The sequence below is a fragment of the Bombina bombina genome, chromosome 4 (assembly GCF_027579735.1).
Source record: "Bombina bombina isolate aBomBom1 chromosome 4, aBomBom1.pri, whole genome shotgun sequence".
Classification (NCBI taxonomy): Eukaryota; Metazoa; Chordata; class Amphibia; order Anura; family Bombinatoridae; genus Bombina; species Bombina bombina.
This window is the reverse complement of record NC_069502.1, coordinates 915261232-915287924: the sequence shown is the minus strand read 5'-3', so window position 1 is coordinate 915287924 and position 26693 is coordinate 915261232. Positions and strand designations below refer to the sequence as shown.

Genomic DNA, 26693 nt, shown 5'->3' with positions numbered 1-26693 from the left:
TCCTGTTAAGTGTAGTCAGTCCACGGGTCATCCATTACTTATGGGATACCAATACCAAAGCTAAAGTACACGGATGACGGGAGGGACAGGCAGGATCTTTACACGGAAGGAACCACTGCCTGAAGAACCTCTCTCCCAAAAACAGCCTCAGAAGAAGCAAAAGTGTCAAATTTGTAAAATTTGGAAAAAGTATGAAGAGAAGACCAAGTTGCAGCCTTGCAAATCTGTTCAACAGAGGCCTCATTCTTAAAGGCCCACGTGGAAGCCACAGCTCTCGTAGAATGAGCTGTAATTCTTTCAGGAGGCTGCTGTCCAGCAGTCTCATAGGATAAAACGTATTATGCTACGAAGCCAAAAAGAGAGAGAGGTAGCAGATGCTTTTTGACCTCTCCGCTGTCCAGAATAAACGACAAACAGGGAAGAAGTTTGGCGAAAATCTTTAGTTGCCTGTAAATAAAATTTCAGGGCACGGACTACGTCTAGATAGTGCAGAAGTCGTTCCTTCTTTGAAGAAGGGTTAGGGCACAATGATGGAACAACAATCTCTTGATTGATATTCTTGTTAGTGACTACCTTAGGTAAGAACCCAGGTTTAGTACGCAGAACTACCTTGTCTGAATGAAAAATCAGATAAGGAGAATCACAATGTAAGGCCGATAACTCAGAGACTCTACGAGCCGAGGAAATAGCCATTAAAAACAGAACTTTCCAAGATAACAGCTTGATATCAATGGAATGAAGGGGTTCAAACGGAACACCCTGTAAAACGTTAAGAACTAAGTTTAAGCTCCACGGTGGAGCAACAGTCTTAAACACAGGCTTAATCCTGGCCAAAGCCTGACAAAAAGCCTGAACGTCTGGAACTTCTGACAGACGTTTGTGTAAAAGGATGGACAGAGCTGAGATCTGTCCCTTCAAAGAACTTGCAGATAAACCCTTTTCTAAACCTTCTTGTAGAAAAGACAATATCCTAGGAATCCTAACCTTACTCCATGAGTAACTCTTGGATTCGCACCAGTGTAAATATTTACGCCATATCTTATGGTAAATTTTCCTGGTAACAGGTTTCCTAGCCTGTATTAAGGTATCAATTACTGACTCCGAAAATCCACGCTTTGATAAAATCAAGCGTTCAATCTCCATGCAGTCAGCTTCAGAGAAATTAGATTTTGATGTTTGAAAGGACCCTGAATTAGAAGGTCCTGTCTCAGAGGCAGCGACCAAGGTGGACAGGATGACATGTCCACTAGATCTGCATACCAGGTCCTGCGTGGCCACGCAGGCGCTATTAGAATCACCGATGCTTTCTCCTGTTTGATCCTGGCAATCAATCGAGGAAGCATCGGGAAGGGTGGAAACACATAAGCCATGTTGAAGACCCAAGGTGCTGTCAGAGCATCTATCAGCGCCGCTGGACCTGGATCCGTAACAAGGAAGTTTGGCGTTCTGGCGAGACGCCATGAGATCCAGATCTGGTTTGCCCCAACGTCGAAGTATTTGGGCAAAGACCTTCGGATGAAGTTCCCACTCCCCCGGATGAAAAGTCTGGCGACTTAGGAAATCCGCCTCCCAGTTCTCCACGCCTGGGATGTGAATCGCTGACAGGTGGCAAGAGTGAGACTCTGCCCAGCGAATAATCTTTGAGACTTCCATCATCGCTAGGGAACTCCTTGTCCCTCCCTGATGATTGATGTAAGCCACAGTCGTGATGTTGTCCGACTGAAACCTGATGAACCTCAGAGTTGCTAACTGAGGCCAAGTCAGAAGGGCATTGAGAACTGCTCTCAATTCCAGAATGTTTATTGGAAGGAGACTCTCCTCCTGAGTCCATGATCCCTGAGCCTTCAGGGAATTCCAGACAGCGCCCCAACCTAAAAGGCTGGCGTCTGTTGTTACAATTGTCCAGTCTGGCCTGCTGAAGAGCATCCCCCTGGACAGATGTGGCCGAGAAAGCCACCATAGAAGAGAATCTCTGGTCTCTTGATCCAGATTCAGCATAGGGGACAAATCTGAGTAATCCCCATTCCACTGACTTAGCATGCACAATTGCATTGGTCTGAGATGCAGCGTGCAAAAGGTACTATGTCCATTGCCGCTACCATTAAGCCGATTACCTCCATGCATTGAGCCACTGACGGGTGTTGAATGGAATGAAGGACACGGCAAGCATTTAGAAGTTTTGTTAACCTGTCCTCTGTCAGGTAAATTTTCATTTCTACAGAATCTATAAGAGTCCCCAAGAAGGGAACTCTTGTGAGTGGTAATAGAGAACTCTTTTCTTCGTTCACTTTCCACCCATGCGACCTTAGAAATGCCAGTACTAACTCTGTATGAGACTTGGCAGTTTGGAAGCTTGACGCTTGTATCAGAATGTCGTCTAGGTACGGAGCTACCGATATTCCTCGCGGTCTTAGTACCGCCAGAAGAGCGCCCAGAACCTTTATAAAGATTCTTGGAGCCGTAGCTAACCCGAAGGGAAGAGCCACAAACTGGTAATGCCTGTCTAGGAAGGCAAACCTTAGATACCGGTAATGATCCTTGTGAATAGGTATGTGAAGGTAGGCATCCTTTAAATCCACTGTGGTCATGTACTGACCCCTTTGGATCATGGGTAAGATTGTCCGAATAGTTTCCATTTTGAACGATGGAACTCTTAGGAATTTGTTTAGGATCTTTAAATCCAATATTGGTCTGAAGGTTCCTTCTTTCTTGGGAACCACAAACAGATTTGAGTAAAATCCTTGTCCGTGTTCCGACCGCGGAACCGGATGGATCACTCCCATGAGTAAAAGATGGAGAAGAAGCTTTGAAGTCCAGAAGATATCCCTGAGATATGATCTCCAACGCCCAGGGATCCTGGACATCTCTTGCCCAAGCCTGGGCGAAGAGAGAGAGTCTGCCCCCCACTAGATCCGTTTCCAGATCGGGGGCCCTCACTTCATGCTGTCTTAGGGGCAGCAGCAGGTTTTCTGGCCTGCTTGCCCTTGTTCCAGGTCTGGTTAGGTTTCCAGCCTTGTCTGTAGCGAGCAACAGCTCCTTCCTGTTTTGGGGCAGAGGAAGTTGATGCTGCTCCTGCCTTGAAGTTACGAAAGGCACGAAAATTAGACTGTCTAGCCCTTGGTTTGGCTCTGTCTTGAGGCAGGGCATGGCCTTTACCTCCCGTAATATCAGCGATAATTTCTTTCAAACCGGGCCCGAATAATGTCTGCCCCTTGAAAGGTATGTTAAGCAATTTAGAATGGCGAATCCGGAATTCTTAGCCGTAAGTTTAGTTAAGTGTACTACGGCATCAGAAATAAATGAATTAGCTAGCTTAAGGGTTTTAAGCTTGTGTGTAATCTCATCTAATGGAGCTGAGTCAAGGGTCTCTTCCAGAGACTCAAACCAAAATGCCGCCGCAGCCGTGACAGGCGCAATGCATGCAAGGGGTTGCAATATAAAACCTTGTTGAACAAACATTTTCTTAAGGTAACCCTCTAACTTTTTATCCATTGGATCTGAAAAGGCACAGCTATCCTCCACCGGTATAGTGGTACGCTTAGCTAAAGTAGAAACTGCTCCCTCCACCTTAGGGACCGTTTGCCATAAGTCCCGTGTGGTGGCGTCTATTGGAAACATTTTTCTGAATATAGGAGGGGGTGAGAAAGGCACACCGGGTCTATCCCACTCCTTAGTAACAATTTCAGTAAGTCTCTTAGGTATAGGAAAAACGTCAGTACTCGTCGGTACCGCAAAATATTTATCCAACCTACACATTTTCTCTGGGATTGCAACTGTGTTACAATCATTCAGAGCCGCTAACACCTCCCCTAGTAATACACGGAGGTTTTCCAGCTTAAACTTAAAATTTGAAATGTCTGAATCCAGTTTATTTGGATCAGATCCGTCACCCACAGAATGAAGCTCTCCGTCTTCATGTTCTGCAAATTGTCACGCAGTATCAGACATGGCCCTAGCATTATCAGCGCACTCTGTTCTCACCCCAGAGTGGTCTCGTTTACCCCTAAGTTCTGGCAATTTAGACAAAACTTCAGTCATAACATTAGCCATGTCCTGTAAAGTGATTTGTAATGGCCGCCCTGATGTACTTGGCGTTACAATATCACGCACCTCCTGAGCGGGAGATGCAGGTACTGACACATGAGGCAAGTTAGTCGGCATAACTTCCCCCTCGTTGTCTGGTGAATGTTGCTTAACATGTACAGATTGGCTTTTATTTAAAGTAGCATCAATGCAATTAGTACATACATTTCTATTGGGCTCCACCTTGGCCTTTGAACATATTGCACAAAGAGATTCCTCTGTGTCAGACATGTTTAAACAAACTAGCAATTAGACTAGCAAGCTTGGAAAATACTTTTCAACTGAATTTACAAGCAATATAAAAAACGTTACTGTGCCTTTAAGAAGCACACAAAAAAACTGTCACTTTGATATAACAATGAACCGGTTTAGTTATAGCAATCAATTTTTCATATGAAATGCATTAATTTAGCAAAGGATAGCACCCATCAGCAAATGGATTATTAACCCCTTAATACCAAAAAAAGATTGACAAATAAATACGTTTTTTATCACAGTCAAAGCACAGTCTCACAGGTCTGCTGTGAGTGATTACCTCCCTCAAACTAGTTTTGGAGACCCCTGAGCTCTGTAGAGACGTCCTGGATCATGCAGGGAGAATAAGGAAGACTGTGACTGAATTTTTAATGCGTAGTAAAAGCGCCAAAAATAGGCCCCTCCCACTCTTAATACAGCAGTGGGGAAGCTCAGTAACTGATTTTATACAAAATAAACGACAGCCAAGTGGAAAATAATGCCCATAAATTTTCACCAAGTACCTCAGAGAAAAAAACGATTAACCTGTCAGTAAACGTTTTAAATATATGAATAAGAATAAAAGCCTGTTGCTAGTCGCTATCACTGCAGAGAGGCTAGAGTTATATGTATACAGTATTTTCTTAGTGAAGTGCCATTCCCCAGAAATACTTTGGTGCCAACATACATACATAACAGCCTGATACCAGTTACTACTACTGCATTTAAGGCTGTACTTACATTATATCGGTATTAGCAGTATTTTCTCAGTCAATTCCATTCCTTAGAAAATAATATACTGCAACATACCTCTTTGCAGGTGAACCCTGCCCGCTGTCCCCTATTCTGAAGTTACCTCGCTCCTCAGAATGGCCGAGAACAGCAAATGGATCTTAGTTACGTCCGCTAAGATCATACACAAACTCAGGTAGATTCTTCTTCTAATACTGCCTGAGAAGAAACAACAAACTTTTGATTGAAGTAATAAAAAAAACTAAATTTAATAACCACACTCCTCTCACACATCCTATCTATTAGTTAGGTGCAAGAGAATGACTGGGTGTGACGTAGAGGGGAGGAGCTATATAGCAGCTCTGCTTGGGTTATCCTCTTGCACTTCCTGTTAGGGAGGAGTTAATATCCCATAAGTAATGGATGACCCGTGGACTGACTACACTTAACAGGAGAAAGGGTATTTATGTACACAAATAACAAATATCATGAATGAAAGTGCTATTGTTTTTTAAGGAATTATGTAAATCTGCAGAGCTGAAGAGCTAAGTTTACTTTCACTTTAAAAGCAGAAAAGGAGGCAAATACATAATTTATTTTCACTTGCTAATCCAAATATTTATCTTGAGCTGGAATATAATGCAGCAATTAAATAGGATTACTTGCTGTACCTGTAGCAATCTTGTTGCTCGAGACTCTAAAAATGAAATGATTGTTAAAGATATAGCATGTTGAGAAATTATTAAAGGAACATTATATTGTAAAAACTGTTTCCCCTTAATGTGTTTAGAATGATTTATTATACCAGCTGCTAAGTATTAAATATATAGGAAATTGCTACTTTAGGCCTATTTTTCTAGTTGAAATAGACGGTATTGCTCATTGAAACGCCACCCATTGTTCTCAACATACCTATTCAAATGTGCTGAGCCAGGGAGAAAAAACCTGCTTATCTTATCTCTTTCTATACACAAAGGTCAATACTTAGGTACTATGGATGGTGGCGTCTATGAACAAAACCAGTTATTTAAATGGAAACAACAACCCTAAGAGATCAATTTCCAATACATTTAAAGGGACATAATACTCATATGCTAAATCACTTGAAACTGATGCAGTATAACTGTAAAAAGCTGACAGGAAAATATCACCTGAGCATCTCTATGTAAAAAAGGAAGATATTTTACCTCACAATTTCCTCAGCTCAGCAGAGTAAGTTCTGTGTAAAAAGTTATACTCAGCTGCTCCAAGCTGCAGGTAAAAAAATTAAAAAAATGAAGAAATGAACGGCAGCCAATCAGCATCAGTAGTGCTGAGGTCATGAACTCTTACTGTGATCTCATGAGATTTGACTTAACTCTCATGAGATTTCATAGTAAGCTTCCTTTACCTGATTGGTGAAATAATATGAGAGTGCACGATGCTAGTCCCTTCAGATGTCCCAGGACAAACACACTAAAATGCTGCTTAGAAATCCTTTACAATGGGAGGTGGCTACTGAGGAACTTTTGAGGTAAAATATCTTTCTTTTTTACATAGAGATGTTCAGGTGATATTTTCTAATCAGCTTTTTACAGCTATGCTGCATCACTTTCAAGTGTTTAAACATTTGGGCATTATGGCCCTTTAATAAAGGAGTTTTCAAACCTGTCCCCAGGCCTTCTTAACAGGTCAGATTTTCAGCATATCTGAACTGGAGTACATTTTCAGCTGCTAACAAATTATGGTTATTTAAAAGCTTCATGCACTTCTTACAAGCTTATAGATGTGGAACCCGTTGCAAGATTTTTGTCTGGTATGTAACAATAAGTAATAAAGAATAATTATTGGATCTAGACTGTCCCTTTTAGCTACACAAAGAGCTAGATTTATCAATGTGCTGATGGGCAGGGTTTAAGTATTGTGAACCTGTCTGCATTTCATAGCAAATTGTGGGGTGCATTTGTTACCCATATTTGCCAATGCTGCCCCCTGCCCACACGCAGGGGGCAGCATTGGCAAATATGGGTAAAAGAGCTCGTCAATCACCCTAATCGAATGAGACCAGGGTGAGAGGATTTAAGAAGAAGCAATTTAAACTGCAGCTTCGTAAATATCAGTTGCAGGCTCAAATGAGCGAGACTTGCATCATGATATATCTAGCTCTAAGTCCATCCAAAAACAGATGTGTTAAATTTGCAGTATTTATATACACAAAGGAAATCCCATGTTTTGCAGAAATGTTAAGAAAAAAAACCTGTTTTAGCAAGACGACATGCTCACATATTATAGAACAAAAATAAAAGGGGAGAACAGATCCTGGATTTGTCAATGGATACTAAACGAGCGCTAACGAGCTAGAGTTCTTAAAAATAGAGGATCTTTGTATTGCATTTTGTTGCTTTTTCTCCTAGGCCTGTAGCTCTTTTTTATAGCCACTCTTTAGCAGTGCCAGTTTATGATGCTCGTTTTCCTACCGGGAACCTCAAACACAGAGCTCACGTATTTTTGCACCCTGTGACAGAAATGGCGAACTTTCACATAGTGATGTTGGCTTTTACACAGCGATTTAGGTTAGCATATAATCCAGAGCAAGCAGGAAGTTTACATTTTAGTAGTTTCTATACACAGTTTAAAAAGTTACATAACATATATAAAGGGCACATGAATAATTTAGACAGAAAAATGCAGCCACAACAAAAATGCTAAAGGGACATGGAATCCAAATTTTCTTTAATAATGAAGGTAGATCATTTAATTTTAAATAACTTTCCAATTTACTATCATATTTACTTCATTCACTTGATATGGTTTGTTGAAGGAGCAGCAATGAACTACCAGGAGATTGCTGAACACATCAGGAGAGCCAATGACAAGAGGCATATATGTGCAGCCACCAATCAGCAAACTCCCAGTAGTACATTGCTGCATATAAGCCTCCATAGGCATGCTTTTCAATAAAGAGTACTAAGAGAACAAAATAAATTAGATTATAGAAGTAATTTGGAAAGATGTTTAACATTGCATTTTGCATCAGAATCTTGAAAGTTTAATTTTGACTTTGAAGTCCCTTTTAGTTTTTGCTCATGTTAACCCCCTGCACAACACAGCTGTCAAAAAGCAGGCAATGTCGCTGATCTGTGCACTGCTTCTGTCAAGAATAGCTAAGCTTAAATATGGCAGTGCCCAGAATAAAGATGTGGAGCTTCACCAACGGGCACCAGTAGGGGTTAAATAAGAGAACGGCTTTTAAGAGCATGATGAGTAGTAATGCTTCTACTGTAGTTGTACCCATTAGTTTAAAAAGTATATGAAAAACAATTTTTTTCTTTCATGATTCAGATAGCAAGTTCTACCCAGGTGCTGAACAAAAAAATAATAATGGGCTGGCTCCTAAGCTTACATTCGGTGTGTACGTGTGTGTGTGTGTGTGTGCATACACACATCTCTCCATTTGGAGATTACTCTTACTTTAAATCCAGCTGCCAGGGTGCATATGTTGCACATAATGATACATGAAGGCTAGCACTCACTAGTCTTCTAATACACTAACCTTTATTCATGTGACGTTTGGGGGACAACTGCCCTTCCTCAAACCATGTCACATGAATTATGGTTAAAGGGATAAGAAACCAAAAATTTTTCTTTCATAATTAAGATAGAGAATGCAAATTTAAGCGACTTACAAAATTACTCCTGACCTATTATCAATTTTTCTTCGTTCTCTTGGTATCTTTATTTGTAAAAGCAGGAATGAAAGCTTAGGAGCCGACCCATTTTTGGTTCAGCACCCTGGGTAGCTCTTGCTGTATATATATACACACACTATATATCTAAAAGCACACACATATTTATGCGCGTGTTCTGATGATTTGGTTTTACCTTGATTAGCTTGACGAAGGCTGGTGGTGGCAACAAAAACGATCTCAGCTGTTCTCTGAATATCTGGCACCAAAAGTGTTAAGCCTTCAGGCTCTGGATCGGATGCATCTGGTTTCACTCCAGATTTGGCTTTATCTTTCTTGGACCTATATGTTATTGGGGAGAGAATAAAACAAAAGATGACATCTCTGCTGAAGTATTATATAACTAAATTGTTTGTTGGAACACATATGTGGTACAAGACAATAAATCAAAAGCTAGTTTTATTTCTCACTGGAGACCTTACTATGCATTCGACTCTGTAAGGTTTTATTTTTCTTCACACTTTTTACTTCTTTTGTTTTTTGATGTGCATGTCAGAAAAGAGAGAAAAAAAATAAAAATAAACTAACTATAGATTAACTTCTCATGCAGAGCCTAAAACTAATTGTCCTGCAATATGATTACAAAACTCATCATTGTGATATGTTAAAAGAACTACACTGGCTGTTGCTTAACTCTAGACACTTTCTTCACCTCTCTTGCTTGGTCTATAACCACTTTTCTGAGAATCTACAGCACTACCTGATCAGTTTTGCTCACTCCTGCTCCCCAATCCCCCCTATAAATAAAGGGCTCATCTTCCACTCTACTCTCCATTCCCCATTACACAAAGGAAGCTGGTTGGTCGGCGTTCTTATTCAGAGCCTCTCAATAACCCCCTGGAAACCACCAAATCCTCCAGCAACCTGAGAGCCTTTAAAAGAAACGCCTATCTTTACAAACAAATTCTGTAAATTATAAAAAGACCTACCTTGTGCCTGTGTATAGCTATGTAAAAATGTAACTATTTGTACAATATGTAATGTATTGCTGGCATATCCATGGACATACTTGAAAACGAGAAATCTAAATGTATTTTTTCCTGATAAAACATTTTATAAATAAATTGAACAAGCCTAAACTACTTTTTATAATGTAAACATGTTTATTTAAATCATCTGAAGTATTGTTCTGTGTTTAATTTAATGGCACACATCAATATCTCTCAGGAAGTGAGTCTAGAAGTATGTTTTCCGCTACAAATTATTCCCTTACTGAAATTCCACTACCATTCACTATGGATTTCTTTGAACAATGTGCAACATTTTTAAAGAATTATTTAACTAATAATAAGAGAATACCATTTAAATGATTTACAAGAAGTAAAGAAAACATAACCAAAATACCTAGTTCATATTTGCCAGTCTCTACTGTGAAGTCAAACAAAATTATGACAATATAGTAACAGACTAATTAAATACAGGTACAAATCCCCAAATCCGGAATTCCAAAATCATTCTGAAATCCAAACTTTTTAATTTATATTTTTTTGAAAAACAAAATATTAAAAAAATTACTTTCATTCCCCGCCTGTAAGTCACAATCACAAAGATTACGAGTTTTGCGCTAAACAGTGTGCGAAACGAATGCCAAAAAGTTGAGTTATTTCACTCTCCATAGCGCTGCCATTACGTGTTACTGAAAAGCCTCCTTGTGCGTGCGATATGATGGCGTTAATCCTATTGGCTGATTTGAATTTGAAGAATCAAATCAGCCAATAGTTATGCAAGGTACACCATTTTGAAACGGCTACCTTGCATTCAACTTCAGTGTAAGTCGGTGACCATATGAAGAGGACGCTCCCCGCAGGATGGGATCGGCTTCCAGGATGGCTCAGCGCCACCGGGATGAAGATAGACGATGCCCCTGGGATGGATGAAGATATCGCCGCCTGGATGGAGATGGATATCCGGACCGTGAGTAGATTTTATGGGGTTAGTGTTAGGTTTTTATGTTTTATTTTTTTTGGGTGGGTTTTTTTCTTTTTAGATTAGGGCTTTTGGAAGAGCTAAATGCCCTTTTAAGGGCAGTGAAAAATAGCTGAATGTGTTTTAAGGGCAATGCTCATACAAATGCACCTTTAGGGGCAATGGGTAGCTTAGGTTTTATTTAGAGTTAGGCGTTTTTATTTTGGGGGGTTGGTTGGGTGGTGGGTTTTACTGTTGTATTTTATTTTTTACAAGTAAAAAAAGCCATTTAACTTAGGGCAATGCCCCACAAAAGGCCCTTTTAAGGGCTATTGTTAGTTTATTGTAGGCTAGGAGGTGTTTTTATTTTGGGGGGCTTTTTTATTTTTATAGGGCTATTAGATTACGTGTAATTGTTATTATTTTTGATAATTTTAGCCGGACCACACAACTTGTAATACCGGCGCTATGAAAATCCCACACAAAAATGTATTTTTTTGCGGAATGGACGTTGCGTTACAGCTATACCGACACGACTCTTAATATGTGTTCGTGGCCATTACGCTGGAATTGCCATTTTTCAGCGTTTAAAGCCATACTGCAACACTTGTAATCTAGCCGAATATCTTTTGCTTGATTATTGTGATCTACAATGCGATTAATAGTCTATATTTATTTAAAACAACAGCTATTACTTTTCTGATTACAGTACTGTAATATCTTTCCAAGGGTACTATGTATACAAAGATATTAAAAATTATATAAAACTACTTTAAGGTTGCATATAAAAGATGTATTTTGACATGTAAATATTGTCTTAATGACATAAGGTATTGTGGTTTACAATTCGTTCCACCCCCTCTCCAATCCTTTCCTGGTCCCAAGCAGTTTGGATAAAGGGTTTTCTACCTGTTCTGTATATGAGTAATTAAGAGGTGCTGAAGTCTAATGGAGAAGGTTGGTTAGCTTACTGGAACTATTAACCCAAAGGATATAAGAGAATATAATTGATGTGCTAAATATAGATACATGAAGTATAATTGCCATACTTCTCAATACAAAAATAGATATCATTGCAAAAAAGAAATATCTAATAGCATTTAGACACCCCAAAATGTTTGTTTAACTGTACAGTATATATTTGTAAGCTCTTCAGGTAAGGCCCTCCTATTGCTGTATCATTTTTTTTAGTCTGTTTTATGTTTTATTTAGTCAGTGTACCCATACTTTTGTAGCCAGAAATATTGTATTGCTTTACAAATGCTGATACAAATAACAATAACATAGGAAGCATTTAGACCAGTGGTTTCCAAAGTGAGAAGTATTGCCCCATGGGGCCATGGGATTACTGAGGGGGCGCAAATAGGCATAAGAGGTGGAAGGGGGGTACTGGGACTAACATAGGGGTGCTATGAAAGGAGTTGAAAAGAGGATGCTAGTGGGCTCTTTTAAGTATAATTATCATAATTTGTAATGAATTACCCTAGATGCGCAAAGCAAAACCACTTTCTTGCTTTGTATTTGAAGTTTTACTGCTCTTTGCCAAGGCTTTCCCTTCTATGATAGTTCAGGTTTATCAGCAAATTCTCACTACGATAATTTGCAGCCTCTTGTACTGTAAGCTTGGAATATGTTTCGCCAGCGCTGTACATTAGCACACGTTTTTAATGTTAAATGAACAATTTAGAATCATTGTGTTGTGCTGTGTACACAGTCAACCATCTAAGGCTTTTAAGTTTTCTGCCATAAGAAATTATCTGGTGCACTAAACTTTGGTAAGTAGAATACACTTTCTATAAAGTTGATTTATTGGTGCAGTACTACAGCTATGCTCCTAAGAAATCAACTCCAGATCTAAGACTATGGCGATTTAAGACACTTAACATGAAACCAGATATTGGGAAACTGATCACTTTATGAACCCCTATCCATTGGATTAACAGTTTTTGAACACTTAAGTAATTACTAAATGTGGTTTATAAGACTCTTGAAAGGTGTCTGTCAACTTTTAAAAGAAGGTATCCAAAGATAAAGAGAATATACTTTTAATAAAATAAAATAATTTAAAAATGTGAATATGTTTGCTACTCCTTTAGATTGAAATATGTCATCTTTATTAGTGGTTACGTTAGGGGGTTGCCGATGGTGAGTTTATGGAAGCAAGGGGCTGTGGCCTGAAAAAGTTTGGGAACCGCTGATTTAGATAATTAAAAAAGGACTGATATGCGCTAAGGCATAGTGGAAGCCCGCTGAATTAGACCATTAAGGCTGTATATTATATTGTCTATCAGGAAACATGCAGGTAAGACTAAAGATTTAGAGCACATAATTTTTTTTAATTAGAACGTCCTTTAAACAGATATTCTACAAATGGGTGAAAGGAGAGAAAGGATTAGCTGTCTAATGGCTACACTTTGCTAGTGAAGCGTATTATATTTGACTCCTTCACGATTAGATATCTTTAAGTATTTTCTGCAGAACTTGTGTTTTAATAAATTACTTTTCTGAGATGTCTCACACAAATTAAAAAAATTCAACAGCTGTAAAAATGTTTTGTAAAATGTGACATACAGAATGTCAATGAGTTGTTTAGGACGACCCAGCAGAAACAAAGCTAAATTAATATGGGCCATTCTAGAATCTAGTTTTTATTTAAATTAGTATTACAGGTACAAATCCAAAAAACTGGAATTCCAAAATCCACATTTTTTTAATTAATTTTGTTTTTAAAATAAAATCATCAAGTAAGTAAGTCGTACACTTCTCTCTGCCTGTGTGTCTGGTTTGTTTTTGTGTTCTAAAATGAAAATAATGATCTATATTTAAAACAACAGCTATTACCCTTTCTGATTACAGTACTGTACCATCTTTTGGATGGATACAAAAGTACCTTTAGGTTGCATGTATAAGCTGCAAACGTTCCAACATTCGTGGCTGAGTATGAGGGACACAGGAGGCCGATAGAAGCCCGTCACCATATTATGGGTGGGGCCGTGTTGGGAGATTCATGGGTAGTTAGTGGGCAGGACCGTGGGAGTTTCTGGGTGTTCTGTGGGTGGGGCTAAGGGAAATTCTGTAAAGAGGGACATATGGCTGTCTCAGAGCTCAGAATCATGGACTGTACCTCTCAAATACGAACAGTTAGGAGGTTTGAGGCTGTATTATGACATGTAAATATTGCATAAATGAAATTAGACACTTTGTTCTATCCCCTCCGAACTGTCCCATTACAGATGTAAATATTCTGAAATCCAAACCGTTTCCGGTCCTAAGACGTTTGGGTAAGTTATTTTTAAATCTATGCCTTAACACTTCCTTAAAAACAATACCATAAAATATATTCCAATCTAACCACAAAAATACTGTCTATTTTAACCACCAGTCAGGTGAAACAAAGGGAAATTGCAATGCAGAGGATAACATGACAAAATGAGCAATCCTGCAAGAACGCTTTTCTGCAAAAATAAAAACAAATATGATTTGGGATTAGAGTAAATGAGTTAATTGGGTAACACGGATCATTTCCCTTGTTCAGCATATTTTTGTTGTTGTTGCAAATACACTTCACATATTTCTATGCCAGCAAGCACCTTTTTTACAGCCCCTTTTGTTTGCAGGCTGATAGCTGGTACAGCAGAAAGTTGCTTACATCTGTCTCTGGAGATCATAGGAGAATTACATCTAGCCTTGGGATTTCAAGCTGCTTTTTTTTCTATTTTCTCAATTGTTGTTTAGATCACAAAAATATATTTCCCAGTACTAAACCTCCCCACTTAAGCCTATAAGTAAAATTTTCAGTTGTGCAGAAAATTAATCATGTTCAAGCTTCTACAAAAGGACTCTAGTTTTATCTGTGTATTATCATGCAGCGTTGCTGCTGTGCAATAATTGTGCTGCTGTGCCAGTTTGTGTTTGGATTGTTATCATGCAGCAACTTTCTCAACATTTATTTTGTTCTGCTTAAATGGTTCCAGAATAAAAACTAAACATTTTTAATTTTTACCCAAAATAAATTTAAAGAAATGTGTACAGAGTTACGGATTTGGACAGTAACTATGAAACAGGAAAAAATCCTAGTTATCCAACTAGAATTTATTTATGACATGATGAAAAAAATACAATAGTCATGTAACCTTTTACCTAGGTTAAAGGTAAATGAAAGCCAAAATTAAACTTTAATGTTTCAGATAGTCTGCAATTTTAAGAGACTTTTTAATTTCCTTTTTATTTAATTCATGTACTGCTCTTGGTAACCATTAATCTAAAACACACCTAGGTATGTTTAGGAGCAGCCCCGCAATACTATGAGCTAGCTGGTGATTATTGGTTACTAGGCATGTGCATTTGGATAATTCGTTCTGATGCAAATGCAAGAGAAGGCGCCTGTTTGCGTGATTCGGCTCTATTTAGAGACGGATTCCTTCTTGCGAAAGTGCAACACACAAAGTGCAAATCTTTGAAAATCCAGAACTTAGTGTGTTACACTTTCACAAGTAGCCGCCACCTTCCGGGTTCGGATTAAAAAAGTTAAAGGGATACTAAACACTTTTTTATTCAATGATTCAGAAAGAGCAGGTAATTTTAACCAACTTTCTAATTTACTCCTATTATCAATTTGTCTTCATTATCTTGCTATCTTTAAAGGGACACTGTACCCAAAATGTTTCTTTTGTGATTCAGATTAAGCATGACATTTTAAGCAACTTTCTAATTTACTCCTATTATCAAATTTTCTTAATTCTCTTGGTATCTTTATTTGAAATGCAAGAATGCAAGTTTAGATGCTGGCCCATTTTTGGTGAACAACCTGGGTTGTCCTTGCTGATTGGTGGATAAATTCATCCACCAATAAAAAAGTGCTGTCCAGAGTACTCAAACCAAAAAAAAGCTTAGATGCCTTTTTCAAATAATGATATCAAGAGAACGAAGAAAAATTGATAATAGGAGTAAATTAGAAAGTTGCTTAAAATTGCATGCTCTTTCTGAATTACAAAAGAAAAAAATTGGGTTCAGTGTCCCTTTAATTAAAGATTATTATAGCAAGCGCTATCCAAAAGTTTAATCAAAGTAAACAGATTGTATTAAAAAAAGCAGACAATTTACTTGTTTTACTGTTAAATTAGCACTTAGAAATTCTCAGTGTAGCCAATGACAGCAGCTCAATGAGAGCTACCATTACAGTTCTGTTACATGAATTTTTTGGCTGCAAAAAGGCCTCTACTGAGCATGGGCAATAAATCGACACTAGCTTTCATAGGTGTCTCCTAGAAATATTTCAAAGGAAAAGTTGTAGAGACTGCAGCCCCATTGTGGGTCAGTGATAGTAAGTAATAGACCCTTTACAAATTAAAATTAAAAAAAAAAAAGAAAAAAAAAATGTAAAATGCTTTTAAAATGATGAATACATAATGTAATGATTTCTGTTAAGTATAACCCACTGCTCAGTACTTTTTTATTACTACAATGAAACTGTTGTATATCCCCCCCATTAAGTTTATTAAATTACTATACTTTGTTCAACTGTTCATTGGTGATAGACCACATAAGGCGAAGTATAAAAAAAATACATGATGAATCAGTTTCTTAAAGGGACAGTCAAAAAAAAATTAAACTTTCATTATTCAGATACAGCATACAATTTTAAAAAACTTGCCAATTTACTTCTTTTATCAAGTTTGATTAGTCCTCCTGGTCTTCTTTGTTAAAGAGTAATCATGGGTGAGCTCAGAAGTGTGCACCTGTACTTAGCCATCAGGCAAGTGTTTGCAAAAATGCTTTAAAAAAGTTATACATAGTTGCAAGTCTGTAGCATTATGTTGCAGTTGTGTTTGCAAGTATGTATAAAATTGCAATAAATATTGTTGCAAGCACTGTAGCCAGATGGCTAAAGACACATGCACGCTCCTGCGTTTACCTATGGTTACTCTTTAGCAAAGGATATCAAGAGATCGAAGTAAATATCTATCATAGAAGTAAATTGAAAATATGTTAAAAAAAATCATGCTCTATCCAATCCATATAAGTTTAATTTTCACTTTACTGTCCCTTAAATGTTGTGACAATGCATTCATTACTCTTGGGCAAGCAGTTTGTTACAAGCTTACGGTCACCAGAAACTCACATTATTCTTAATATAGCCTTCTATAGAGGAAAATAGGATATTTGAAAACTAGTCTTCCTACGGCTAGAAAGAATGGCATGATATCTAGATCAATAACCACCTTTAAAAAGGAACACAAAACCCTAATTATTTATGTCATGCTTTAGACAGCTTAAACAACTTCCTAATTCAATTCTATTATCTAATTTATTTTGTTCTCTTGGTATCCTTTGTTGAAAAGGATACCTAGGTAGGCTCAAGAGCTGCGTATTGTGGCTGCACATATATTCTTCATGTTATTGACTCACCCATTGCATTAACTAGCTCATGCTAGTACATTGCTGCTTATTCAACAAAGAATACCATGAGAATAAAATAAATTAGATGATAGAATAAATTAGACAGTTGATTAAAATGGCATTCTCTATATCTGAATCAAGAAAGAAAATCTTTGGGCTTCATGAACCTTTAAAGGGACACTGTACCCAAAATTTTTCTTTTGTGATTCAGATTGAGCATGAAATTTTAAGCAACTTTCTAATTTACTCCAATTATTAAATTTTCTTCATTCTCTTGGTATCTTTATTTGAAATGCAAGAATGTAAGTTTAGATGCCGGCCCATTTTTGGTGAACAACCTGGGTTGTCCTTGCTGATTGGTGGATAAATTCATCCACCAATAAAAAAGTGCTGTCCAGAGTACTGAAACCAAAAAAAAGCTTAGATGCCTTCTTTTTCAAATAATGATAGCAAGAGAACAAAGAAAAATTGATAATAGGAGTAAATTAGAAAGTTGCTTAAAATTGCATGTCTTTTCTGAATTACAAAATAAAAAATTTGAGTTCAGTGTCCCTTTAAGTAACGTAGCCAAAAATATGGCCGTTCAGTAAGATTGGTGTTAATTCATTATCACCATGGATATGAAATTATGAAGTGAAGTAAAATTATCATTAAAAACAAAACAAACAAAAAAAACAGGATTTCCTTGGTCTGGCTGTAGCCAGAATAATTTTCTGTTTAGTTTGACCTACTGAATCACTCAAGGAATCTAAACTACTGGACTGCAAGTAGGTTCATTTTATTATGGGATCTCTGACACACCGAGTAAAAAAATCCTAGGTATCCCTGCTACTATGAAAATTCTCATTAATGAGTAATTATTACCACCTGGACAGAACAATCTCAGATCTGTAATTAAAGAAATTAACTACTGTTAGATGGACCAAAAAAAATGTTCTCAAAATTGCAGTACCTGGGGGGAAAAGAAATAGGCAAGAAGCAACAAAGTCAGCCCCAGGCTCTAAACATTTTTCTAGGTACAGATAGAAAACCCTTTATCCAAACTGCTTGGTATATGAAAAGGTTTGGATTTTGGAATATTTGCATCTTTAAAAGGGAATAGTTTGGAGAGGGGATGGAACCAAAGTGTAAACAACAATATCTCATTTAGGCAATATTTACATGTCATAATACAGCTTAAATATACAGCCTAAAGCTAATTGTTTATCATTTTAACACTTTTATATACATAGTACCCTCAGAAACATAGTACAGTACTTTAATCAGAATGGTAATAGCCGTTTTAAATATAGACCACTATTTGCATTTTAGAGCAAAACAAACCAAAGAAACAGAGAGAAAAATAGTTTATTTTGATAATTTAATAAAAAAAAAAATGTATTAAAGTTTGGATTTCAAAATAAGTTTTGTGTTTGAAATTCCGGATTTTGGGGATTTGTACCTGTAATGGCAAAACCAGTACATTAACTTACAAATTTAAAAATCATTGAGAAATAGTTTGTTTAAAGGCAGGATATAATAGTTCCAGAGCTTGAATGTATGTCAAAACGCCAAACAGTAGAAATCAAACAGAGAAAGACAACTAGATATAGGAGACTCTTAACTAGTAATTTTGACCCAAAAGAAGGGCAAGGTCTGAAAACCCAAGACATTCTTAAATGGAAATAATGTTTATCTACTCTGAAGATTACTGACAAGACCAGTCTTTTTTATCTGAAAAATGAGTCACAATTGCACCCCAACTAAACACAATCTGCTTTCTTTTAACTACCAAAATAAGACAATTCCTGAACTGTTAGAGAGGATCTCTAGATTGCAGTTTTACTGAACCAGGAAGCTTAACTGTTAAGACGTAAGGAAAAACACATGGTTTTAAGGTTACTGCTCAAAAGGTTAGGTTTGGAAACCACTCTGTCTCAAGACAATTGAATGGTGTGTATCCAAGTTGGCAGACAGAAACAAAACCCTGATTAACAGTACAAGAGAGCTACGGGCCAGACTGACCTGGCAATTTAACAAGAAATATTTTGAAGTCCTTGAAGGTCTCATCTTATCTCACTGAATTTTGACCGTTTTTCACAGCTAGACAGCACTAGTTCATGTGTGTCATATATATATATATATATATATATATATACACACACACACACACATTGTGCTCACTCCCATGGAGTTATTTATGAGTTAACACTGATTGGCTAAAATGCAAGTCTGTCAAAAGAACTGCAATAAGGGGGTAACATAGGTAAAAAAATGCTCTTTTTTATTATCTGCATGTTGAAAAATAAAATGAATAGCAGGCAATCAGCATCACCAGTGCCGAGTCCACACTTTGCTTCAAAGTAATCTTGTTAGGTTTCACCATAATATCACAAGATTTCATGGTCCATTTCCTTAAACTGAGGGGGGAAATGAAGTGATTATGCCTTCCTATGGCATATTCCCACTGCCTTGCAAGTCCCAGCAGGACAAGCATGCTGACTGAATTCTTAAAACACCTTTACAATAGGATGTGGATTCTGAGGCAAAATACAGAGATGTTCATGTGATATTTTCTAGTCATCTTTGTACAGATATGCGGCATTAGCTTCAAGTGATTCAATATCTGGGAGTAGCATGTCCCTTTAATTTGATTATGAAACTAATAGGAAATTCATGTTAGTAAAAACAATAGATAGGGTTTGCTCAAGAGGTACAAATTTCCACATGCAGCACAAAGAACCCCCTCAGAAACAAAAAGCTATAATACATTTTAAAGTTTTAGAGGGAACAAAGGAAACAATTGACTTGTAAATTGGTACCTTATAATTTTCTGTGGTGCTACTGATTTTCCTTTTTTGCTCAACCTGTTTATTAGTTTACTGTAAATGAAATCATTAAGTATATGCAAAAATACTTAGTATTACCAAATTGGTTAAATCCTTAAGAAATCACATATGCTGTGTTTCTATTGATAAGTGCTGATATGCCAGAATGTAAAGAAAAAGGACATTTATGCTTAAAGGGACAGTAAAGTCAAAACTAAACTTTCATGATTCAGATAGGGCATGTCATTTTAAACAACTTTCCAATTTACTTTTATCATCAAATTTGCTTTGTTCCCTTGGTGGTATTTTTGAAAAGCTAAACCTAGCTAGGCTCAAACTGATTTCTAAACAGTTGAAAACCGCCTCCTAGCTCAGAGCATTTTGAAAGTTTTTCACAGTTAGACTGTGCTAGTTCACATGTGTCATATAGATAACATTGTGCTCAGTCCCGTGAAGTTATTTAGGAGTCTTCACTGATTGACTACACTGCATGTCTGTCAAAAGCACTTAGATAAGGAGGCTGCCTGCACAGGCTTAGATACAAGGTAATCACTGAGGTAAAAAGTATATTAATATAACTGTATTGGTTATGCAAAAACGGGGAATGGGTAATAAAGGGATTATCTATCTTTTTAAATAAGAACAAATTTGGTGTAGACTGTCCCTTTAATGAGGTAAAAGAACATAGTGAGATCTGTAATTTCCTAGAAACAAGACTTCAAGAAAGCATTTCTGCCTGTTTTCATTTACACGCTTGTGTCAGGTAATAGCGCTCGTTTTTCTTTTTCCTTCAGACACATTGTAATAACGCCAAAGATTCGGTCATGCTCGTACACTGGTGAAGTTGTTGTTAATCTTTCCCTAGTGTCACCCCTAACCATTTTATATTTGCATAGAGTCATAAATTTGTTTGAGGCCTACCCTTTCAGCTTCACTGAAAATGGCTTTTAAAATTAATTTTCGATAGCACAGTGTCCTTTGAGAAATCAATAAGCAGGCTTCACAAGGATGAAAAGGGTAGGGGTTGCTGGGGAGCCAGTCAAGCGGCAAAATGTGAGCTCATGTCCAGCATTGATGCCAATATGTTGTGCATTTATTAAGGAGACTAATGCAAAATCATTTGCATAAACACACAAATCCAGCAATTTAGACTCTTCAACCCTGTCTGAAGGTCCACAACATGACAGATTCAAATTGTATTTCTAATTGAAACTAACAGTACATTAACATTATTAAATAAGTGTGTGATATATACTGTATGTGTGTGTGTGTGTGCGTGTGTGTATGCGTGCGTGTGTGTATGCGTGCGTGAGTCCCATGAGTATATAATAAAAAAAAATAAGTTAATGCCAAAGATTAAAGGTATTTAAAACTTCAAAAAGAAAGTGCTTTAATGTATAAGAGCATTTTATTATTGCTTGCAAATAACTATGTTTAACCCCTGCAGAGAGATTTGAACACAGTTAAAATCATACCAAAAGCAGCAATGTACTACTGGGACCTAGCTAAACACATAGGCGAATGTGCGCCACTAGTCACTAAGCATGTGCAATCTGTCATTTTGGCTGCAAACAAATGGAGAAGACGGCGACCACCATCAGCATTTGGCTCCTTTCCAAGCAGGATTTCTTCTTGTGAAAGTGCATCATATGAATATCTGGATTTGCACAGATCTTAGTGTGCTGCACTTTTTCACAAGAAGAAATCCGTCTCTAGAAAGAGCTGCTTGCTGCCGCCATCTTCTCCATTCATTTGCGATCAAATTGACCGAATACACATGCCTAGTAGTCACCAAACACCAGCTAGCTCCCAGCAATGCTTTGCTGTTGCTGAGGATATGCGCATATGCTTTTCAACAAGGAAAACGAGAGAAGAAAATTAAAATGTGGTAATAGAAATTAATTTAAACATGCCTTAAAGGGACAGTAAACACCTTGAGATTTATATATATAAAATGTTTAATTATGTGTAATGAAACAACATTGAAATTTATTTTATTTATTTTGTCCCCTTTCATGTAATTTAGCTCTGAAAATTCAGCAATGTTTAATTCTTAGAACTGGAAATGCACCCTGCTTACTTATCAAGGCTAACTCTGCTACATATATGTTTCTAATTGGCTTTATCAGGAAGCAACTGCCAAACAATGTACTTAAAGGGACACTGAACACAAATTGTTTTATTTTGTGATTCAGATAGAGCATGACATTTTAAGCAACTTTTTAATTTACTCCTATTATCAATTTTTCTTCATTCTCTTTTTATCTTTAGTTGAAATGCAAGAATGTAATTTTAAATGCCGGCCCTTTTTTGGTGAACAACCTGGGTTGTCCTTGCTGATTGGTGGATAAACGCATCCACCAATAAAAAAGTGCTGTCCAGAGTCCTAAACCAAAAAAAAGCTTAGATGCCTTCTTTTTCAAATAAAGATAGCAAGAGAACGAAGAAAATTTGATAATAGGAGTAAATTAGAAAGTTGCTTAAAATTGCATGCTCTATCTGAATCACGAAAGTTTAAAATGTGGGTTCAGTGTCCCTTTAATACTAACTATATGACTAGCCTTTTTGTCTGTGGACTAAAGCCCAGATTGGCTCTTCCAAGTAAGACAAATAGTGGGTGGAGTTTGGCTATTGCTAAACAATTGCAATAAAAAGGATGTTAATTTGTTTTAAAAACTTTAAGGACGTGGCTGATATTTTATAGCAACACAACAGACATTTCTTGTAATTACATGGTGTTTAATTGCATGCTCTACTTATATCACACAAATTTGCATTGGAGTTTAAGATTTTCATACTGATGAGCCATTTTACAGCCATGTACAGGAACTGCATTTACACAATTGAAGTGCTTTTTTTTTTAGTTACATTTCTAAAACACAAAATTCTGCAAGCTCCCAGCCCTGTCCAAACTCTGTGTAGAAAACAAAAAAATAAAATAAAACTTCTCATTCATGTTTTACACTCCTCTCTTTCTGCAAAAGTGAAGTTAGCGGTTGTGGCCAATGATAGTTATTACGATAATCACTTGAAAGCTAAAATGGAAATCTAACACCTTATCTTGGTGGTGGGGACTGCCCTCTTTCAAATGAGGGGTCTTATGGTCAAAAAGTACTGGGCAACTGGACAGACATAAGGCAACTCATTTAAAGTGATGGTAAACTCACTTAAGTTAATTTACATAGTATGAAAGCACTTTTAAATATATGCATATTGATGCTTGTATTTCTGTTAAACACACACTATATCTATTGTTATACCCATTTTTATTCACCTCTTTTCCCTGCTTCTATACTGCCTCCGTATGAAATTCTAATGCTTCAGTTTGACAGGCAGCTGTTGCATCCAATAGGAGCAGCCCCATACGCCCTATGTTACCTACTGCCAGCACGCTCCCGTGCTGGTAACGTCAAGCCGCATCTGTTTGAGGTAGAACTGCGCAAATGCAGTTCGCTACGCTCTTTGCGCTGCTTACTCGCTAAAAAAAAAAGCAAACACATGTGCCGATGTTGTCCCTGCAGCAAACAGTGAATCTCTGCGGTGAAGCAGATTCACTGTTTAAGCAGTGCAAAGAGCGTAGTGAACTGCACTTGCGCAGTTCTAATTCAAGCAGATGCAGCTTCAAGTTACCAGCACGGGAGCGTGCTGGCAGTAGGTAACATAGGGCGTATGGTGCAGCTCCTATTGGGTGCAACAGCTGCCTGTCAAACAGAGGCGCATAAAAATGGGTATAACAATAGATATAGTGTGTGTGTAACAGAAATACTATCATCAATATGCATATATTTAAAAGTGCTTTCATACTATGTAAATTAACTTAAGTGAGTTTACCATCACTTTAAGAAAGAAGGATTGCAGCGTTTAAATAAGGGTGTGAATGTCCTAGATACTAGGAGGGCCTATACAAACTTGGACTGCAGAATCTAGATTTCTGTACATAGGAGGTAGCTGCAAATGTATTTGTTAACAGGATTCTTATAACGCTAGCACGTTTGCAGGCCTAGAGAACTGAATTAAGCCACTACTGCCTCTTTTAAAAGATAACAAGAGAAACAAAAGCATAGTCAAAAAGGTGATTAGGAGAAGCACACATTACCTTAACCGATTGGTGTAGGTGTCCACACAAGTTTTCATTTTGGCCAATAATGTGCCAACAGACGCTTGAGACTCAGCCTGGTCCTCCTCCTCTTCTCCATTTCCGCCAGACAGTGGGAGAAGCAATGGCACTAGCGCTACACATGAAGCAATGGCTCTGAGAAGTTCAAGGAGAGCTCTGTACAAGGGAACATGCCTGGCCATATCTAGAACTGCAAAAAAGAAAAGCAAAATGAGATGAACCATACATTTAAAACATTAATCAAGCATAAGGTGTCCAGTCTCCGAATAACACCTTTTTACATTAAACTTTCAGGATTCCGCTAGAGAATAAACTTTAAAAAAACCATCACACGTTACTTTTGTTGTCAAATTGACCTTTTCCACTTGTCTCCTTATAGAAACTTGGCTCCTTTCTATAAGGGGCCTAAAGAAGTAAGCTCAGGACCATGCACATCTCTGTTTTGAGCACTATGTGGCAGTAGTGTGTATAACGAAAAGTTATATAAGCATCCTGTAGAGGGAGTTTTAGCTGTTACAGATAGGAAATGACAGCAGGGGGCACCCAATCTGCTTTCAATTACTACTACTTGTGCACACTGTTCAGATGTCTCTTATGCATTCAGTATTAAAAAAATGCTTCTAGAAATACAACTTTAGCTTAGGTGTCCAAAGAGTGGTTGACAGTACTGCACTCTAATGCTCCCTCTACAGGTCGCTTGTATAACAGTTTTACACAATGTTAAAGGCACATAGTGCTTAAAGGGATATAAAACCTAACATTTTTCTTTTTCTTATTTTTCTTGATTTGAATAGAGCATGTGATTTTAAACAACTTTCCAGTTTACTTCATTTATCCAATCTGCATCATTCTCTTGGAATTACTTTTTGAAAGAGCAGCTATGCAGTACTGGGAGCTATCTGAAGACATTTGGTGAACCAATGAAGAGAGGCATTTTTGTGCAGCCACCAATTAGCAGCTAGCTCCCAGTAATGCATTGCTGCTCCTGAGCCTACTTAGATATACTTTTTAACTAAGAATACCAAGAGAATGAAACAATTTAGATAATAGAAGCAAATTGGAAAGTTGTTTAAAACCACATGTTCTGTTTGAATCATAAAAGAAAAATGTTGGGTTTCATGTCCCTTTAATATGCACACTCCAGAGTATACCTCAATGTGCCCTTCTGGCTTTCTTGACCCTTGTAATTGTATTTAGCTGATAAATGTTTAGTTACGTTCTTAACTACTGAGCCATTTCCACCCTTAACCCCTTAATGACTGAGGACGTGCAGGGTACGTCCTCAGAAAAAAGGCAGTTAATGCCTGAGAACGTACCCTGCACGTCCTCAGTCTGGAAAGCAGCTGGAAGCGATCCTGCTCGCTTCCAGCTGCTTTCCGGTTATTGCAGTGATGCCTCGATATCGAGGCATCCTGCAATAACATTTTTAAGCCATCCGGTGCAGAGAGAGCCACTCTGTGGCCCTCTCTGCACCGGAGATTGTTGGCTTACCGGCGTTGGTGGGTGGGAGGCTGGTGGGAGGCGGGTGGTGGCCATCGATGGCCTTGGCGACTTGCAGGAAGGGCGGGATCGTGGGCGTGGGCGGTCGGGGGCGCGCGCGCGTGCACGGAAGGGCGGGGGCGGGCGCGTGCACGGGGAGGGAGCGGGTGGGAACCGCTACACTACAGAATAAAGTAAAAAAAAAAAGCATACAAAAGGGAATAAAAGTTTTTTTAATTATAAATCAATTAAGGTGTTGGGGTTTGTCTGTTAGGGGGGGTGAATCTACACTGCAGAATTTATATTTTTGTTTTAAAAAAACACGTTTTTTTCTTGAAACTGGGTACTGGCAGACAGCTGCCAGTACCCAAGATGGCCCCCAATAATGCAGAGGGGGAGGGTAAGAGAGCTGTTTTGGGGGTGGATCAGGGAGGTTGGGGGCTAAGGGGGGATTCTACAAAGTAGCATATGTAAATATGCTAAAAAAAAAAAAAAGAACAAATTAAAAAAACCTTTTATTTTAGTACTGGCAGAGTTTCTGCCAGTACTTAAGATGGCGGGGACAATTGTGGGGTGGGGGAGGGAAGGGAGCTGTTTGGGAGGGATCAGGGGGTCTGATGTGTCAGGTGGGAGGCTGATCTCTACACTAAAGCTAAAATTAACCCTGCAAGCTCCCTACAAACTACCTAATTAACCCCTTCACTGCTAGCCATAATATACGTGTGATGCGCAGCAGCATTTAGCGGCCTTCTAATTACCAAAAAGCAACGCCGAAGTCATATATGTCTGCTATTTCTGAACAAAGGGGATCCCAGAAAAGCATTTACAACCATTTGTGCCATAATTGCATAAGCTGTTTGTAAATAATTTCAGTGAGAAACCTAAAATTTTGAAAAATTTAACGTTTTTTTAAATTTGATCGCATATGGTGGTGAAATGGTGGCATGAAATATACCAAAATGGGCCTAGATCAATACTTGGGGTTGTCTACTACACTACACTAAAGCTAAAATTAACCATACAAGCTCCCTACATGCTCCCTAATTAACCCCTTCACTGCTGGGCATAAAACACGTGTGGTGCGCAGTGGCATTTAGCAGCCTTCTAATTACCAAAAAGCAACACCAAAGCCATATATGTCTGCTATTTATGAACAAAGGGGATCCCAGAGAAGAATTTACAACCATTTATGCCATAATTGCACAAGTTGTT

The 26693-nt window shown here is 37.9% G+C and overlaps 1 protein-coding gene across 7 annotated transcripts in view; it reads right to left on the bottom strand.

Moving 5' to 3' along the window:
- The window catches only part of BIRC6 (baculoviral IAP repeat containing 6), an 854588-nt gene that overhangs the window by 61239 nt on the left and 766656 nt on the right, over positions 1–26693 (bottom strand). For all 7 annotated transcript variants that reach the window (XM_053711846.1, XM_053711848.1, XM_053711852.1 and 4 more), the window contains exons 66-67: positions 23982–24192; positions 8911–9056 (exon numbers count right to left, since the gene is read on the bottom strand). In XM_053711846.1, coding sequence (XP_053567821.1) covers positions 8911–9056; positions 23982–24192 — 357 coding nt within the window. The remainder of the gene's footprint in view (positions 1–8910; positions 9057–23981; positions 24193–26693) is intronic.